The 18,128-nt window shown below is 37.1% G+C and overlaps 1 protein-coding gene across 1 annotated transcript in view; it reads left to right on the top strand.

The window, feature by feature from the left end:
- LOC101160644 (plexin-A2) overlaps positions 1 to 10,463 on the top strand; it is a 74,922-nt gene extending 64,459 nt beyond the window's left edge. The window contains exons 27-32 of the mRNA XM_023954980.2: positions 1,142 to 1,238; positions 1,816 to 2,015; positions 2,272 to 2,441; positions 3,496 to 3,708; positions 5,854 to 6,004; positions 8,334 to 10,463. Coding sequence (XP_023810748.1) covers positions 1,142 to 1,238; positions 1,816 to 2,015; positions 2,272 to 2,441; positions 3,496 to 3,708; positions 5,854 to 6,004; positions 8,334 to 8,429 — 927 coding nt within the window. The 3' untranslated portion in view covers positions 8,430 to 10,463. The remainder of the gene's footprint in view (positions 1 to 1,141; positions 1,239 to 1,815; positions 2,016 to 2,271; positions 2,442 to 3,495; positions 3,709 to 5,853; positions 6,005 to 8,333) is intronic.
- Positions 10,464 to 18,128: the final 7,665 nt, after the last annotated feature.

Below are 18,128 nucleotides of genomic sequence, written 5' to 3'. Positions count from 1 at the left end.
TTCTTAGCAGTTTTTTTATAACTTTGAGTCATGCAGACGAACAATATAAATTGCCTTTGCCAAGTATTGAGCAGTTTATTACGTGAATAAACCATTAGATTATAAATTAGACTACAATAACCATCAATCTATTGATCGTTCTTTACACGAGTTTGGTTTTAAGATCTGATACTAGAGCCGCATGATTTCATATATTTATAATAAACTGCAATGTTTCCATTTATTTATAAAAAGATTCTTATGTAGAATATATAACAAAAAGATAATTCTGATACTATGCTACTCCAGTTTAGACAGCCTTAGACGGAGTAAATGAACTGACTTTAGTGGTGATACAAATTTGATTTTAACTGTAAAAATATGTCTTGATCTGCTTTTTTTGCAGCCACAGTCATAATTCACAGGCACATTATCACTTTTTAAATAGTACAAAAGTATCTGTTTTGAAGCATTAGTTTTTGGTTAAAGTACTTTAATTTGAAACAAACATAAGAAATGTTTTTTTAGTGTTTCTAGAAAGTAGTGTTTGGAAAATGTCAGAAACCTAAGACATTGTGGGTGTCAGACATAAACACAGCAAAGATGTCATTGCTAAATTGTATTCACTGTCATTATTTTTCCAGCGATCCATATTCATGCCAATACAATATCTAAATATGTCAGGCTTTGCTCCACTGTGGCTTTGGGCAGCCACAAAGAACTTTATTTTGAAATAACATTTCACATGTGGAATTTCCTTCCTTTGGCTTAGTTTAATGTGAAGAAGTGGGGGGGAGCACAGTAACAGAATTTTTACTACATTGATGTTTTTCAACTGTACTCTACTGTAATATATACAGTTAAAAAAACAAAACAAAATCTGATTCTGGTTTACCAGAAAATTACTTTCTGGCTTTTTAAAAATCATTTTTTTGTTCTTCTCTTTTATTTTTTAACTGAGAATAGTGCTTTAAACGACAGGCTTGGCCTTTAAAGGACATGAAAGACGAAAAGGCTGGGGGAGAACGCAGTATTTTGTGACATTCATATTTGTGCCGATTTTCAGTCCTTGGTTTTCTGTCTCAAATAGTATTTTAAATTCCTGTCATTGTTTCTTTTGGTCAAAGCGAAAACTCACCAAGACTTCACCTTTGTGTCCCAGGTTTCTGAGCGCTGTGTGGTGGCCTTGGTGCCCAAACAGATGTCCTCCTTTATCATTCCTTCTTCTGCCAGTTTTCCCCGCAGTGTCAGCAGATACGGTCAGTGCTGTTGAAATAAATAAATACGTGTGTTGAAATAAGTGTTGAAACATCATGTCCTGTCAAACAGTGGTCTTTTGATAAGCACAATTTCACAAAAACAATAAAATACAAATATAAGAAAATGTTTAGGGGAAAAAAGATACTGTTTTATTAAAGTTCGATCCAGCACTTGTGTTGTAAAGTAAAATAAGTCTAGTCATATTTCAGAAAGTGAAGGTCATGCTAATGTTTACTTTTATTTTTTTTTATATAACACAACAAGGCAGTAGAAAGGAGTTAAGATAATTAAAATGAGTTGCAGGAAGTAAGGACCAAAGCTCAGCTACATAATGCAGCTTTACTGAATTCATCACCATGTGACATTACCATGGAAACCACTGACATAATGACTGCAGCTGATTATTCACTCATATCCCAGCTGCTCAGCTGCAGACTACAATAAAGACAAACAGCCTTAAATTGAAATCTGAGAAACAGTTGGAACTTTCTCTTTTTTGACTCATTTGACAAAACAATCACAAATCCCCACAAAAAGTGGCTTTCATGCTCATTTTTATCCCATTTGGCAACCTAGGTGTGGATGTTCCCTTTCGCTCCACCCCCACCAGTCCTGACAGCCCCCACTCCCGTGTGCCCATGCTGACCCCTGATCTGGAGAGCGGGGTCAAAGTTTGGCACTTAGTCAAGAACCACGACCACGGGGACCAGAAGGAGGGCGAACGAGGAAGCAAGATGGTGTCTGAGATCTACCTGACAAGACTGCTAGCAACAAAGGTGCCGCGCAATGTGTACACTGCATCAAAGTGACAGATGCAGTGAATCATACTGAGAGTAAACACAGGCACTCAGTTCTCTGCATACAATTTCACAGATTTAGAGGCAACTTTTCTTATTTTGAGCTTATTATCATTAAACAAATTTGAATTTCTTTAGGTTTTTAAATGTTAATAAAACCATAAACCTTACATTTTGCCCCTAAAGGTATAGATACTATAAGCTTAAATTCTTTGGTCTTTCCTTTGCTCTGCAGGGGACATTGCAGAAGTTTGTGGATGACCTGTTCGAGACATTGTTCAGTACCGTCTGTCGGGGGACCGCCCTCCCCCTTGCAATCAAATACATGTTTGACTTCCTTGATGAGCAGGCAGACCGCCACGGCATTCATGATGTGGATGTTCGGCACACATGGAAGAGCAACTGGTGAGGGAGATTTGGGTCTTGATCTTAGCTCTAGGGCTTGTTTCGTGATGTTAATTTATACTTATATTCCATTTTTACTTTAAAACAATATATTGTTGTATTTTTAAACAAAAGAATGAAATAGAATGTCATTTGTTAACCTCTCTGAACATGTAAATTCATGCGTGCAAAGTATAACCTTGCAGCTATTAAAATTCCTTGACATTTTCTCAGTCTTGCAAACATTTCCAAAGGTCTTCTGATAGAGCATTTTACGTCTTTAAAAATATTTCTGCTCATTTCGTGAGAACACAACCCTCGGTGGACTTAAATAGAGTTCAAAATGTTGCCTTGGACTTTAGTATACAGCTTGGTTTTACTCTTACTTTAATTTCCAACAAAGCTCAACAAAAGCTTCATTCCAATGTTAGATTTTTCTCATCAAATTTGTACTCAAGTAAACTCAAATAAAAGTAAAAGTTGTTATGTGTAAGTGACAAAACACCTCAAGTACCAAATAAAAGTTTAAATTGTAACTTCTAGTTTATAGTCTCATCAGGCAAAAATAAAACTATATTTATGGGCCATTTCTGGTGGGTTTTTTTTTAAAAACTGCAATAAAAATCAGAAGAACCTGAGATGATATTGACAACTCCCTTGTCTCCCGTCATTGAGGCAACACTAAGGCTGTTACTGATCTGCAGAGTAAATGGTACAAAAAAAGTATTTAGAAATAAATACTTAAAAACCAATTTGAGTGGGAGTACTGGCTCTTCATTTTCTAATCTAATCAAGTACCGGTAGAAGGGGAAAAAGTGTGGGAAAATATGTATCCGGAGTATATTAGCTCTTAAAAGTGACTGAAATAAATGTATATGCATAATTTAACTAATAATTACTGATAACCAAATAATATAAAAAAAACGAACGCATTAGAAAATGCTTGCCCCTAACCCATTTTGTAGTAGTTTCTTTTTTTCAAGTGTTCTAGAGTTGTGTATGGTGCTCTTCAGGGCACCTTGTAACTACACACATTTTTCATCACTTATATAATTTTTTGTACAATTTTTTGCAGTCTTCCTCTCCGGTTCTGGGTGAATGTCATCAAAAATCCCCAGTTTGTGTTTGACATCCATAAAAGCAGCATCACAGATGCCTGTTTGTCTGTGGTGGCACAAACATTTATGGACTCTTGTTCAACTTCTGAGCACCGCTTGGGAAAAGACTCGCCCTCCACCAAGCTACTCTATGCCAAGGACATACCACATTATAAAAGCTGGGTTGAAAGGTTAGTACAAGGTTGAGTGCATGTGCACAAAATAAAAAATGGTTTGAAGAAAAAAGATTAAATGTGATTACTTTCCTAAAATTGTTGAATAAGGTCACAGATAGAAGACATTTTAGAAGCCCAATTTGGGAGAATTGTCCATGTATCCCTTGATGAAAATTGCAGTTACTGTGATTTCGAGAAGCCTAGACAGCTACTGCACCTAGTAAGTGGTTGCTAAAATGTAAGTTTTTGTCCAGGTTAGCAGATTTGTTCATATTTTTCACACGTTGACGGCTTTCATGTTTAATAAAGAATTTTACTTTGTAATGTTAATTTCTACGTTTGTTGGTTTAGTTTTAGGACAAGAATGTTTTTAAATTTGGGTCATAGTAAAATCTCTCTTCAAAGATTCTGCTATTCATAGAATTCATAGGAGTTTTTCAGTTTCTCAAAATGAACTGCAAGTAATCATACAATTAAAGTTTCGGTAATTAATTATCACAGTAAAACACACAAACAGCTTCAGTAAAATAATGTTATCTTTACCTTATTTCTAAAAAAAACAAAAAAAACTTTTACATCAACACTTTTGATCTATACATAAAAAGATTCACCAAGAAATTGTTTGTGTTGTTACTTGCATCACCTTGGTGTGAAATCCTGCCGACAGTGCTACAGATTAGACAGGCGTTTAAACAAACTAGTTTTAAAATCAGGTTAAGTGGAATTTCAGAGAAAGTTCCAAAGATGATTCATGTTGAACTTTAAAAACTGTCAAAAAAATAAACATAAATACAACTTCATGTCTTATGGATGTTCTAATATTATACCTGTATGCGTATCAGCACCAGATAAGTAAGGGTTAATGGCCGACGAAGTGTGCATTATCACTTTTTAACGCACGCCGTGGAAGCCTGAACGGTTGCTTCTGTAAAGTGCGTTAAAAAGTGATAATGCATTCTTCAAAGGCCACTACATTAACCCACTTATACCATGGTCACTTACAAAAGAAATAAATGGTAACCAGTCTTCAGTTTTTTTCACAAAAAGCCGACTATTTGTTACGTGGTGCATCTAGTCACAGTAATTTGACAAGGCGCCGCACCACCGCTGCAGTCAAGATTCGGAGATATAAAATGATATATATATGGTGATGGGTTGAATAAAGCATCAGTTCAGAGAGAAAGTTCACCTCTTACCACTTGTTTTTGTCCAGATGATGAAGCTAAAGGTTGTTTTAAAGAACCCAGTGCAGTGAAACAGAAGATTTAAGATAGGTGACCGGAACTTCTTTTTAGGGGCGTGTGGCTATCACTGCGTTACCACGTTTTAATGCACACCCAGCAGCCAATCAGAATCGAGTATTCACTTGGACCATGGTATAATCACATTTAGTCCCTGCACATGCAGCAATAAGGAGTTAGATGTAGTTTAAAAACAATACAGAACTGCATATTTTATTTGTGTATATGATGTTATGTTGACAACATGTCAACATTAACCGGCGGCAGTGACTCAGGCGGTTAAACAAGTCGTCCAATCCTCGAAGGGTCGGTGGTTCGATTCCCGCTCCTCCTATCAGTCTGTCAGTCTGCCCAAGGACAGCTGTGGCTGCATTAGTAGCTATCCATCATCAAGTATGAATGAGGAGTGAATGAAGACTGGACACACATTGCTTGAGTGTCTGGAACAGCGCAGATGAATCAAATCCGTTAAAGTTTGAGTTCTGCTTAGGTACAAAAAAATCTGGTCATTGCAGGAGTCAATAAAGTTTTGGTTTGGTCTTCTGTTAAAATGTCTCTCTGATTCTAAAAAAAAGAAAAAGAAAAAATGAAGAGTTCTCTCTACCTGTTATGTTAAGTATTTCACACACAAAAAGAAGAACTCTCTTTCAGTTCAGCTCACATGCTGCCATCTCCCATCAACCATATATTTAAAAAAATGGTGAAGTTTGCTTTCAATTTATAACGTTCACGCTGCAAGCTATTTCATTTGTGACTGATACTTTTACACATTTGTCCTACTAAAAACCACTGGTACAGACATTTCCATCAAGGGGGATATTCCCTCAACTTTTCAACACGATGGACTACATTTGATTGAGCAGAAAAGCTTTAGCATGCAAGACTGTGTCCTTAATGCTGACTGTGTGTCTCCTTTCAGGTACTACGCAGACATCAACCGCCTACCTGCCATCAGTGATCAGGATATGAATGCCTATCTGGCTGAACAAGCTCGCCTTCACTCCAGTGAGTTCAATGTGCTCAGTGCTCTCCATGAGATCTACACTTACGTCAGCAAGTACAGCCAAGAGGTGAGGCTCAGCCGGCGCACAGACTCACTTTCCAGATAGAAGTTAACACTTAATAGTTCTTAACCCTAAGCCTACTTTATCAAAGAACTGATGGAAAATTCAATTTTTGAAATTCAATTATTTTTTAAACCCTTTGATAAAATTCGTATAAAGGTTTTACAATAAAAAAATTTCAATTATGGTACTGTGGCTGATTTGGTAATTTTTTCCCCACAACAATTTTAGTTTAAAATACAAAAATATTAGCACGTGTGTTCAGAAAAAAGGGATGGGCTGATGTAATTTTTTCTGGCCGATACCAATAACCGATATTTCTGCTGCAAGTTTCAATAGATATTTGCCAATACTGAGACTTAAGTATCTACAGTAACACAAAGTTTAGATTTCCTTTTTGTTTCTTTATTAGAAATGCACAACTTTTCTTTTACTTGACCTTCACATTGTACTTGACCTTTTTAACGTACAGCAAAGGATCTTATAGGAACAAGCATTACTTTAAAACTTTCATATAAATATATCTGTTAGCATTCAGACCATTTATTGAATATTGGGTATAACTGTAAACCATAAGCTCCTTATTGCCAGGGATCTATTAGGAACAACATGTATCCCTATAAAAAATAACATTTACCTCAAAACAGTCAATAACTGACTATGACCATAAACATAAGCTTCCCAATCTTTTAGGAACAAGTATACAGTGCATACAAACAGTCAGAAGAATTCCAAGAGGATTTTTAATATCGGACAGATACAGATAACTCAAATTATGTAAATATCGGCCGATACCGATACTGGTACAGATATATCGCCCATCCCTAAAAAAAAAAAAAACACCTAATTTACCCACTGTCACAAATTTGATCCACACATTTTAACAAGCATTAACTAAGAGTTAATAATCAACACATTTTGCATTCTTTTAATAAAGCAAGTAGTTATTTTAAAAAAAGAATAACAATAGATGAGCTATCCTCACCTCAAAATTTTGAAAATTAGCATTTTTTTCTTGTTTTTGAGATTTCATGAAAGCAGTCATTTGGAAATGTCCTGGAAAAGCCCTTTTACTGCCCCTAGTGGAATGATGATGAACTACAGGGCAAAAAACAAGGACCAATTTAAATACAATTGGTTTTAAAAGAAAGTGTGGATCAAGCATTAGCATTAGAGGTCTCAGAAGGTGTATATCAAATGAGATACCAATGGTTATAAGGTTAACATTAACATTGGTCACATATTTGTAATAACAACAGATCACTCTATTTTGTTTCTTGCAGTTGACTGTTATCGCCTCACTTTAATTGCTCACATCTAAAGGGACTTGAACATATTTTCTGCTTTAATAACAAGTCATGAATCCCTCACTCTGGTTTATTCTTATAGTTTTCATTGTGTCACTTATAGCTACAAGAATTGGTATAGAAGCTGCGCTTTAAATCATTTTGCAGTTCCAAAGCTAGATATTTCTCTCAGGGGTTTGGTAACGATGGAAGTATGGTGAAAACTGAAACACAACTATTAGGCATTTAAATTATTGGGTTTCTTAAAATTAATGAACCTTCAATGATTCAGATTCAGTGCTTACTTTAAAACAAAGATTAAAATAAAAAGTGTTGTTCAAAAATGTAACGTTTTTGCAAAGACTAGTATTTAGGCAAAGGTTTACATCATATATTATTTTAAAAGTTTGTGAAGATCATTAGATTTAATAGTCTAACCTAACTTTTTACCGTCAAGTTCATCTGCATTTTAAAAGAAAGGATAATTTGAAACAAGCACTTTTCTTCAGGTCTAAAGGTGGCATAATACACGTTACATCTGCACTTGTGTCTTTACTTTTTTAAATATATATTTTTATGGTTTTCAGTTAAGGATTTTAACATCAGTGCATCTCGCTGTTGAGATTTTCCACATCTGAGTGTTTTTTTTCTGTCAGAAATACTTGTATGCTAATTGCCACAGGAGGGCGCGGAATGCTATCTTGCGGAGACGACAGCTCCCAAACTTTCTCTCCTGAACCAGCTGTCACAATTCTTAGATTAATTGGTGAACAAGTCAGTCAGAATGAATCGAAATACTGAAGTCTGTTGGAGCATAACTGTGTGTTGTCAAAGATGCTTTTATAACTGCTAAGTAACTTGAATTTGTAGAAAATAAAAGACTTAATAATATGAAATGTACATGTGATTTTTCCAACTTATTATAATTGATGCACATATTGTTACAAAGATTTTGGATAGAAATCTATGCATCTTATTCATTTGAGTAATGATAAACATATGTTTCTCAATCTTTTCAATGTATGTTTTTCTTTGTTCATGCATTTTAGATCATTGAAGCCCTCGAGCAAGACGAACAAGCCCAGAAGCAGAAGCTGGCATATAAAGTGGAGCAGATCACCTTAGTCATGTCCACAGAGAGCTGAAACAAATACACACCAAGACAGCAGCCCATGGACACACAGACACACACACACACACGATCCATATGCACACACTGTACACTGTGCACACTACAAATCTAACTGCAACACACTGGGGTCACAGCTTGACATCCCCGTGCATGCATATGTGCATGTATGGACATACAGGAATCGTTTAAGGCTGCAGAAGGATTGCAGATTTAAAAGACCTATAGTGTGAACACCTGGACACACAAACACTCAGATGTACATACACAAAACACAGCACACATTAAACAGCGGAGCATCCCAAAGTAAAACTTAAAAAATGTAGAGTCATTTTTTTTTATTCCTTAAAGGAACTAAGAGACAAACATCAACTTCTTCTCCAAATATAATAATGAGAAGATTTAAGTTATCATGGCTGCTTAACTCACCACCAACCTCATCTGCTGAAATGGTTTGTCTTTTCTGTTGGCTCTAGGACTAAGACTGTGTGGTTTGGCTGGAGTTCTGGGGAGATCTGTATTGTTTTATAAGATTTGATGAGACAAAACTCAAAGTACTTTTTATGAGTGCAAAGATGAAGGAACTCGACATTAACAGCTTGGAGTAACGTTGGAGTACCTATTCTAAAAAAAGGATGCTGGTTTTGTGCCGCTGACTCTTTCTGAAGGGCTCTTAGAGCCTTGTAACACTATTCTCTCCTCAGCAACAGCTGTCTAACCGACCAGCTTTTAAACACATTTAAATCTCCCTCTGACAAGGTTAGGGTCTAACTGTTTAATAATCCAACACACATACGTCTTAACTATCCCGTTTTAAATATATGGAGAGATATTTTTGGCCCACTCCTTGGCTTTTAGTGCCAAATATAATTTACCTTCAGTTTCATTCATGTTAAATGTTCCTGTAGAGGCTATTAATAAAACATGCCATTGTACGGAAGAGATCTCTCTCAGGATAGGGAATTTTTAGTGATAATCTATAGGCCACTAATTCCAACATTCAAAGATAAGTGGAGACCAAATTGAACTGCAGTAGACAGCATGATTAATTATATCATAGGCGTGATCGTGGATCAGATAAGCCAAACCTGGCCCTCAGCACTGCTCACTCACTGTCACTTTCTTCTCAGTTATCGTTTACATTGAGCTTAATACTTGAAATGCACTTGGTTTACAAGATACTAAGATAACTTGCAGCTCCAGTGAGGTAATCTGAATAGATTAAGTTTGATAAAGGCCTTTTATGCCTTATTGATTTTCCTAATATATCTAATATGAGCGTGACCTGAAAATGGAATGTGGGTAAAAAAGATTTTTGCTTTCCCGCAGACGTGGAGATCAAGAGCTGCAGCTAAGTGTTTGAGAGTTTCTTATATTTTGTAAACGTTTGTAGATATTTATTTTATGCTATATGATTATTGCTGACCCTTGTAAAGTCTGTCTTTGCTTTACATCTAAACTGTTTTTGTGTTTCATTTCAAAGGGTTTCATTTTGCATTCTGGTGTACATTTTTACCTAACAGCTTGTTGTATCCTTGCTGCTGTAGTTTTAGTGCCATGTTTGAACATTCAAGTATTTATGATAATTACAAAAAAGAAAGTCTCATTTCAGCAATTGCAGTGATGAAAGATAAATGCCTTTCTGTGCTTTAGGCCCTGTAATCGCTCATATAAATTCACAGCGATTATGATAAGATTGTGATATCTTTTGTGGTGCTGGTGATTTTACCGTTGCAGTATTTGTGGAGTTGTTACACTCCCCAAAGGACCTTAACTCATGTTGAAACAAAAGAACAAGATAAAATGAGATGAACAACAAATGCATTTCATGTTAAATGTTAAAATATTACAGAATTCATCTGTTTCATGTGTGGTTTGATGATAATAATTTATAAATGTGTTGTGCAATAATCTGTCTGACATTTAAACTGTAAGGTTTTTTAAGCTATGTATTACTGTATAAATACTGTACATAAAAAACACTCCTATTTTGCAAGCAAAAAGATTCACTTTTTACTGTTGTTATACATTAAATGCGCAACTGATGAAACAGATCTTTTCCATTTTTGTTGAGTTTTCGGTACATCATAAAAGAAATAAATATGAACATCCAAAGAAAGGTTCTATAAGAACTTTTCCCTGCCAAGTTGCATAGAAAAAAGCAAAAAAACATTAGTGCATGTAATCACCTTATGTCTCATCCATCTTTTTGACAGGGATTTTGTTTCGCATTTTGGAACGAAATGCACCAGTCGCTATTGTAAGATGTGTTTTTTTAAAGGCCTGTGTGAACCCTGCCGCCATAACTCAATAACGTTTTTTTCTTACAATGTAAGTGGGCTTTCAGCATACTAATTCAATATTTTGAGGGTTTTGCTTTTTTGTGAAATCCCAGCAGTAGATCCATCATTCAATCTCTATAGTTTTATTTTAATGCAATTGCATGCCCGACAGCCAAATCACATCAAAGCAAATGCTCCAACTGTTGAAAATATAGATGAGAAAACAAACATCCTAGCTGTGCCTGTTAAACAAAATGTTTTATACCAAAGGACTAACATTACTAAATGTATCAGCAAAATACTTTTTTTTCCGTTTTTATTTTGTATATCCTAAGAAAAGTTTCTCAAAATGACTATGCAACCAGCAATCCAAATTTTATAAAAGATAAAGAAGCGTCGTTCACATTTGGCAGAGATTTAGTCAGATGCTTGGCTGGATTTCAGTAAAGCCTTCCATAAGAAGAGGGCACTGTGTTTCCAGCCCATACACTAGCAAAGCCTATATGGAACAATCAATTGGAACGTGTTTATCTGGTTTGTACACTCAAAGACAAATATACACAGTGAACAAATCATTAAAAAGTAGTTTCTCTCCTTTATGGGATTGGGTTTTTATTTAGTGCTAAAAGTGCTTTATTTGAATCCTACAAACGGGCAGTTTTGGTATTGCATACAAAGGTATGTATGAGGTATGTATGTATGTATAATGTAGAGGATTCCATGCTTAAAACAAAATAAAGCAGCAAGCTTATGAAATAATAAATATCCTGGCAGAAATGTGTTTGAACTGCATAAAGAGCCACCATTCAATGAACAACTACTCAGAATGAGGAAGAAGGATGTCGCCATCATTCCCTGACAATATTTGGTGTGACATATAGGGGCTCTCTAGCACTTGCCATAAGGAGCATTAATTCATTATTCATGTGGAACCCTTAGGGTTCTGTGGCAAGCTGAACAAGGAGGAAAGAGATGGAGGATTCTATCACCAGCCACGGTTCCCCAGTCCTACCTGTCAGATCCAGGATGGGGTGTCTTCACTGTGTCCAAGGGTCTTTTGTACTCCTGCCAGGCTTTAACCCCCTCATGGTGCCTTTCTGCTTTCCTAACTCATCAATTTACAGCAGCCAACTGTTTCTTCTCACTTATGTCTCGTTCATACACAACGGCAGAAATGAGGATCATCACAACTCACATTTCTTCTGCTGACAGCTAAGAGAACTGCAGGATATTTTCTTTGTAGACTCTGGTAGGATGTGACCAGACAGGTTTATGAAGCTGCTGCTGCCGTCACAAATTATTCTCACATCAAACTCTGATGGTTGTCATAATATTTCATCCTGCCTTGAACAAAATTGATCTAATTGAAATTTATATGCAGGGCTGGGTAACAGTGCAACACTTCATTTCTCGCTGGTGCTTTGCTGCCAAGTACAGCAGATTGTCAGCATCTCCCTCTGATATGAGTATTTGGTTCTACAGTAGTGAAGATTCATAATGCTACATTATAAAGATATGTTTCACTCATCTTTTGAAAAAAATAGTCAACAAAAACGTCCCCCTTTTCAAATGACAGTTTAAAAAGTTTTTTCAACTGAAAATTTCTGCACACTGGCACTAAAACTAAATGCATAAATAATACAAGTAAGTTAAGGGATGCCTAAATAAGAGACAGCAATCCATTAAGCTCATTTATCAAAAATCCAATGTTGTTTTTAATGTATTTAGTACACTAATAATTTCTGAAGCATTACTGCAAATTGTTGAGGTGTCAAGGCTTCATCCTCCTGTTGCATTACCTGAATATATATATATATATATATATATATATATATATATATATATATATATATATATATATATATATATATATATATATATATATATATATATATATGTGTATGTATGTATGTATGTATGTATAAAATATTTTACATCTTGAGTGTAATCAACTTGCATAAAATTCAGAATATTAATGACATACTCCTGACAGTTTAGTTTTGATTGCTAACTAGTCCACTGGTGCCATCTCCTGGTTGAACCTTTATCATTTGTAAATTAGGGTTTATATTTTTGCTCGTCTATGGAAACGTATTATCTATATGAACCAAGTAAAGTTGGAAACAAAGATGTAATAGAAAAAAAAACTAAATTTAAGTAGCATGGGTTAGGCCTTTGTCTTTAAATATGTTTGCTGTGATATATGATACTTGTGTCTATGTGTACGTGTGTATGACTGTACTTAGAACACATAGAACACAGGATATAGAGTTATGTAGGTCTTGTTGCAGACATTTGAGAAACTCAGACGCATCTCTATGTCAGGAAGACCCACAAAGACATTCCAGTAGCACGTTTTGTTCTGGGAAGGAGTGACCTCATCGGTTCGATCCCCACCCCCCCTCTTTTCCTTCTTTCTTGGAGGGGTGAGGCCATGCTGCTTACTCAGAAAAGTAACGGTCTACATTTTCTGCTGTTTAAATTTAAATCTCCACCCACTGTCCCTCCTCCCCACCATTCCCTCAATTTTACCTCCTCAACTTCCCTCTCACAAGAAATCACTTCAAGACAGACTCCCTCCTACGCAACCAATCAGTGAGCTTTGTGAGATTTATGGCTCCCATTTTCAAAGCTCAATAAATCCTATATTACAACGGCTTTGTGTTTGTGACTGTTTGCTTACTATGGAATAAAAAGAAAGTCATTCTGGCTCGGGTGTAGTTTTTGCCTTTTCCAATTGGAACATAGGTTGAGAATAACAAAAAAGAGAAAAATGTATTTACTTTATTAAAAAACAAAATTTCTCCTCTCTGTATATTTTCATTACTTTAGTCCCAATGAAAATAATTGCATAGTGAAGGATTTTAGTCGTAGTAACATGAAAACTATACAAAATTGAACTTTGTGAGATTTACCAAACACACCTTAAAACTGTTTAATTTCACTGTTCCAGAACCTTCAAAATCAAAGCTACATCTTCTAGAGTGAGGCCACAGATTTAACAAATTGTTCCAGATAAAAATAGGGTGACTGTAATGTTCATCAAAGGTACAACTAAACTGTAAGACACATAATTTTAAAAAAACACGAGTCCAGGAAATCAGTGCATGTATTTTAAATAATTTATATGTATGACGGTGCAGACAATAATAATTTAGAAGCTACAAAAAAGCAAGAAACTTTTTCCTCATAGACCTGTCAATTCTTCTTTGAGAGGTTTCAATTGTTACCTAAATTAATGGCACCTGTTTGAACTAGAAATCTGTGTAACCCTTGTGCTATCCTAGGCACTTTAAAATTTAAAAGAGACCTGTTCACTCCCTTAACCCTTGTGCTATCTTAGATGACCCCACCCTTACATTGACGTGTTCTCCCTACCATGACAAAGGTGGATAAAGGTGGAAAGATTTCATGTAATCCATGGACACCAGTGAGGTTCACAAATCATTGAAGAAAAAAGGTTCAGAGCACTGTGTAGTGGGTTTAGATGACCCAACTCCCAGTGTAAAATGCCTAGGATAGCACAAGGGTTACACAGACTGCAATCTCTCCACCATGACCAAAGGCCAAAGAGCTGTCTAAGGACACTGGGGACAAGATTGGAGACATGAACAAGACTAGGGTGAACTCATCCACAAAAAAACAAGTAACAAGGAGAGATCAGCGGTTAGAGTAAATATTATAAAATGGAATAAATGCAAGATAACTGACAATCTCCCTCCATCTGAGGCTCCATGCAAAATCATACTTAGTGGTGTACAAATAGTCTTGAAAAATGTGAGGAAACTGCCACCACATGGGGGACTCGAAGACAGGACCACAATAACAAATATCACTATTTGTAACAAACTGTGTTGTCTTGGGTTAAAATCTTGCTGTGCCATACGTGTCCCCCTGCTTAAGCCTTAGTCACAGGCACATGTACAGTCAGTCTTATGGCCTTTTTTTTAACTACCGGTAAGTTCAGATGCAATGGCTTGACTTCATCACATCATCTGGATGAATGAGAACCTTCACCGACAAGGGATTGGGATCGATTTTTCATGTTATTTTCTTGTACAAAATCTTAGTTGTTACACAATACGATTTTCTGGATTTTTTTTAATTGTGTGATCTAAATATGACTTAACAGTTTGCTATCTTGCCCCCATCCCCCACCCCTCAAAAAAATAATGGCCTTCCTTTGTCCCATTCTTCCCTGATCGTTTGCACAGTGTTGTCAGTCCTGTGAGTATATAGGTCTTGTCAGTACCTTCCTCTTGTGCTGGTCCATAATGTCTGCTACCCTGTTTCTCTGTGTACCCCTTCAGCTGGTTTTCAGGTTTCCCTGCTTGGCAGTGCCTTTTGGTATATTGAAAATCCCTTGCGTTTTGGAACACCCTGCCTCCCGTTTCTGCATTTGGGTCCTGCAACAACCCCATGACATAACAGAATGGACCAGCCTAACCTTTTTCTGGACCCAGTAGAGCGGGACAGGCTCGAGGCAGAAAGGACCCGGACATATAGGACTGTGGACCTACACCAGTCCCCCGCTCCTGCTTCGACGAGGAGTCGACATTCCGGTGGTGGTTCCGCACATGACTAGGCTCGCTTCTGCTCCTGAGGAGGTCCCAAACGATCCCGGTTCCTTCACGCCGACCGACTGCTGGCCTGACCCGTCTGCCCCAGGCTACTTGCCTGACCCACCTGCCCTCTTGATCAACGACTTAGCAGACTCTGATGACTGGCCCAACCCGCTGGCGCCCGACGACTGGCCCTACCCGCTGACTCTGCCACGCCGGACCCAAACTCTATGCTTGACCAAACACCGGCTTTGGACTCCCCGCCGGCGCCTAAACCGCCAACGCACCCTGACTTTGCCACGCCAGTCCTAGACTTTATGCCTGACCCGCCAGTTCTGTGTCTGCCTGGTCCCTAGACCCGCCTCACCAAACAGCGCGGCCTCCCGAATGTGAACTGCCAGTTGCAACAAGGTCATCTTAGTTTGATGTGGCACATTTTCTCCAAAAGAGATTTTAAATTTCCGACTGTGATAGGTCAAGCAGGCCAGGAAAGGGAAGTGACACAGCTAACGTCAAAATTGATTAAGTCATTCACACGATGAATCGTTTATTTGTTACTGCATCAAGGAAGTAATTTCATCTTAGCTAAATTAAGATGATTTAGAAGTGTATTTTTGGCTGTGAAAACTGTCTGTTGATCTCAGTAGATTTCTAAACCAGGCAGCAGAGGATGCAGTTTATTTTTCCTGAAAATAAACACCAGCACCAATGGACGAACAGGATTACATGTAGTAAATCATTAACAAAAGCTGAAACATAAATGGCGTATACTTATATAGCGCCTTTCTTCCTACAAGGACAAAGTGCTTTACAGTCACACCCATTCACCCAGTCACACACACATTCACACACTGGTGGCCGCTCCGCTGCCAAACACAGGTGCCCGCCAACCACCAGAGGCATGGTGGGGTTCAGTGTCTTGCCCAAGGACACTTTGACTCATGGGGGTGCAAGGCGGGAATTGAACCTGCAATCTTACGATCATGGGGCGACCGCCCTACCGCTGCACCACGGCCGCCCCAAAGATTATAAAATATTATAAATATTATAAAATTTAAAGATTTAAAAAGAGTAGTTTACAACTTAAATGTGAAAATGGTACCCTTTGTCAGTTATATTTTTTAGTTTCTATTTTGAGTTGTCTCTCTGTCACACTCACCAGGTTTCGGGTTTATAATCATCCACACCTATCATCATTTCATTTCAGATAATTACCCTTGGTGAATTTAAGTGTCTGTTTTTTTTCTTTGCTGTCAGGTCATCTGCTTTATAACCCTTTTGTTACTCCCTTTGTTCATGGATTTTTGTCTTTTTTAAGTTTATATTTCAAATGTTTAGGTTTCTGCAACCAAACCTGAAATCCTGCATACTGCGTTCTTCATCCATTGCTTCCTGGCAGAAAGAGCATGAAATCTCTTTAAACTCGTTTGAGATCAGCTTCACACAGCTGGACAAGGTGATTATTTTTTCCTGCATGGAAATTAAATATGTTCTTTTCTATGTTCATCTAGACAGACTAGCGAGCTGTCTAGAGTGTTTCCCACTTTTGCCGAACAGTAGTTGGAGAAGGCTCCAGCAGCCCTGTGACCCCAAAAGGGATTACCGGTAAGTAAGTTTAGAAGGCAGTTGGATGTTTCATCATTAGTGGCTGTTGTTAGAATTTGAGGTTAAGTCTGACATTTGCTGTCAGTAAAAAAATGACTTTGCCCATTCTTGTACTATAGACTATTGGATTTAATTTGAAATTAGAATTGTGTTTTTCCGCAATAGGCAATCGAAACCAAACAGCATCAAATCTTTAACAACTTCAGTCTCAGAATTAAAAGATTATTAACTACTATGTTCTAAGTTCAATTCATACTTCAGCTAAATCTCTGAAGCTGGTTGTGAAACAAGGTTTTAAAAACTCAAACATGCCTCACTAGAAAGTTGCTTTTGTGTGATGCTACATTCACACAGGGCATGTGATGTGCGTTCAACAACAAGCTAAAAGCATATTTAGCTAAAGTTGAGGAGGCTTGGTGCAAAATGTCGAAGTGGTGCAAATCTCACGAATCTTTGGCTGAATCCATGTTCATTCCCCACCCCCACGACATCTCCCTACCCCTACATTAAGCCCTCCAAGCAGAAAGATATGAAAAAATATTATCTCCAAATCCTAATGTTACTACCACTCAATGACGTCATGAATAGTCCCCAGTCATCTACCTTAGCACACAGCTGCTAGTGCTCTGAGAATACATAACAACATTGGTTCTATAACTTTGAAAAGTCAGGAAAAAAACAAAAAGTCATTATTTACATTTAAAATGAAACTTTTTGTGCTTCAGAGCACACCACGTATGGAAGTGGGTTTCTGCTCTGCATCACAAACAAATAATACTGACGAAGTGATACCCAGCCCTAAGACATTATGGCTCCCCCTAAAAAAGAGTTTTAAATGGTGAAGCCTGAAACATACATTTATGCGCCTTCACATAGATCTTTAATTAGAAGTGATCACTTAAATGTGAGTTGCCAAGGGTTGTGTGAACGTAGCTCAATAAGTGTTTTCCAATAGGGACTTAGCTGACTGAGTCTTCAATTGGCTGATAAACTTTGTTATATCTGCTCAATTGACATCCGTTGACAATTCACTAGAGAAACCGTGGGATATCTTGTTTACTCTATCTGAGCTCACACACAGACTGTCTCATTTCAGGACGCCTTAGCTGTCCAAATTGTCTGAATCTCATTATCCCTGCACATTACATTCTTAAATCACAGTGGGTCACATGTGGTCATATGTGGTCCACTATATAAGAACGGTCAATAGAAAATACAAATTACGAGCAGTGGTTACCTTCACATTGCACAGTCAGAATCAAAAAT

This window comes from Oryzias latipes, chromosome 5 (genome assembly GCF_053564925.1).
Source record: "Oryzias latipes strain Hd-rR chromosome 5, Olatipes_Hd-rR_3.1".
NCBI classification, from domain to species: domain Eukaryota; kingdom Metazoa; phylum Chordata; class Actinopteri; order Beloniformes; family Adrianichthyidae; genus Oryzias; species Oryzias latipes.
Note: the sequence above shows the minus strand (reverse complement) of the source record. Positions and strands in the feature narration are given on the sequence as shown.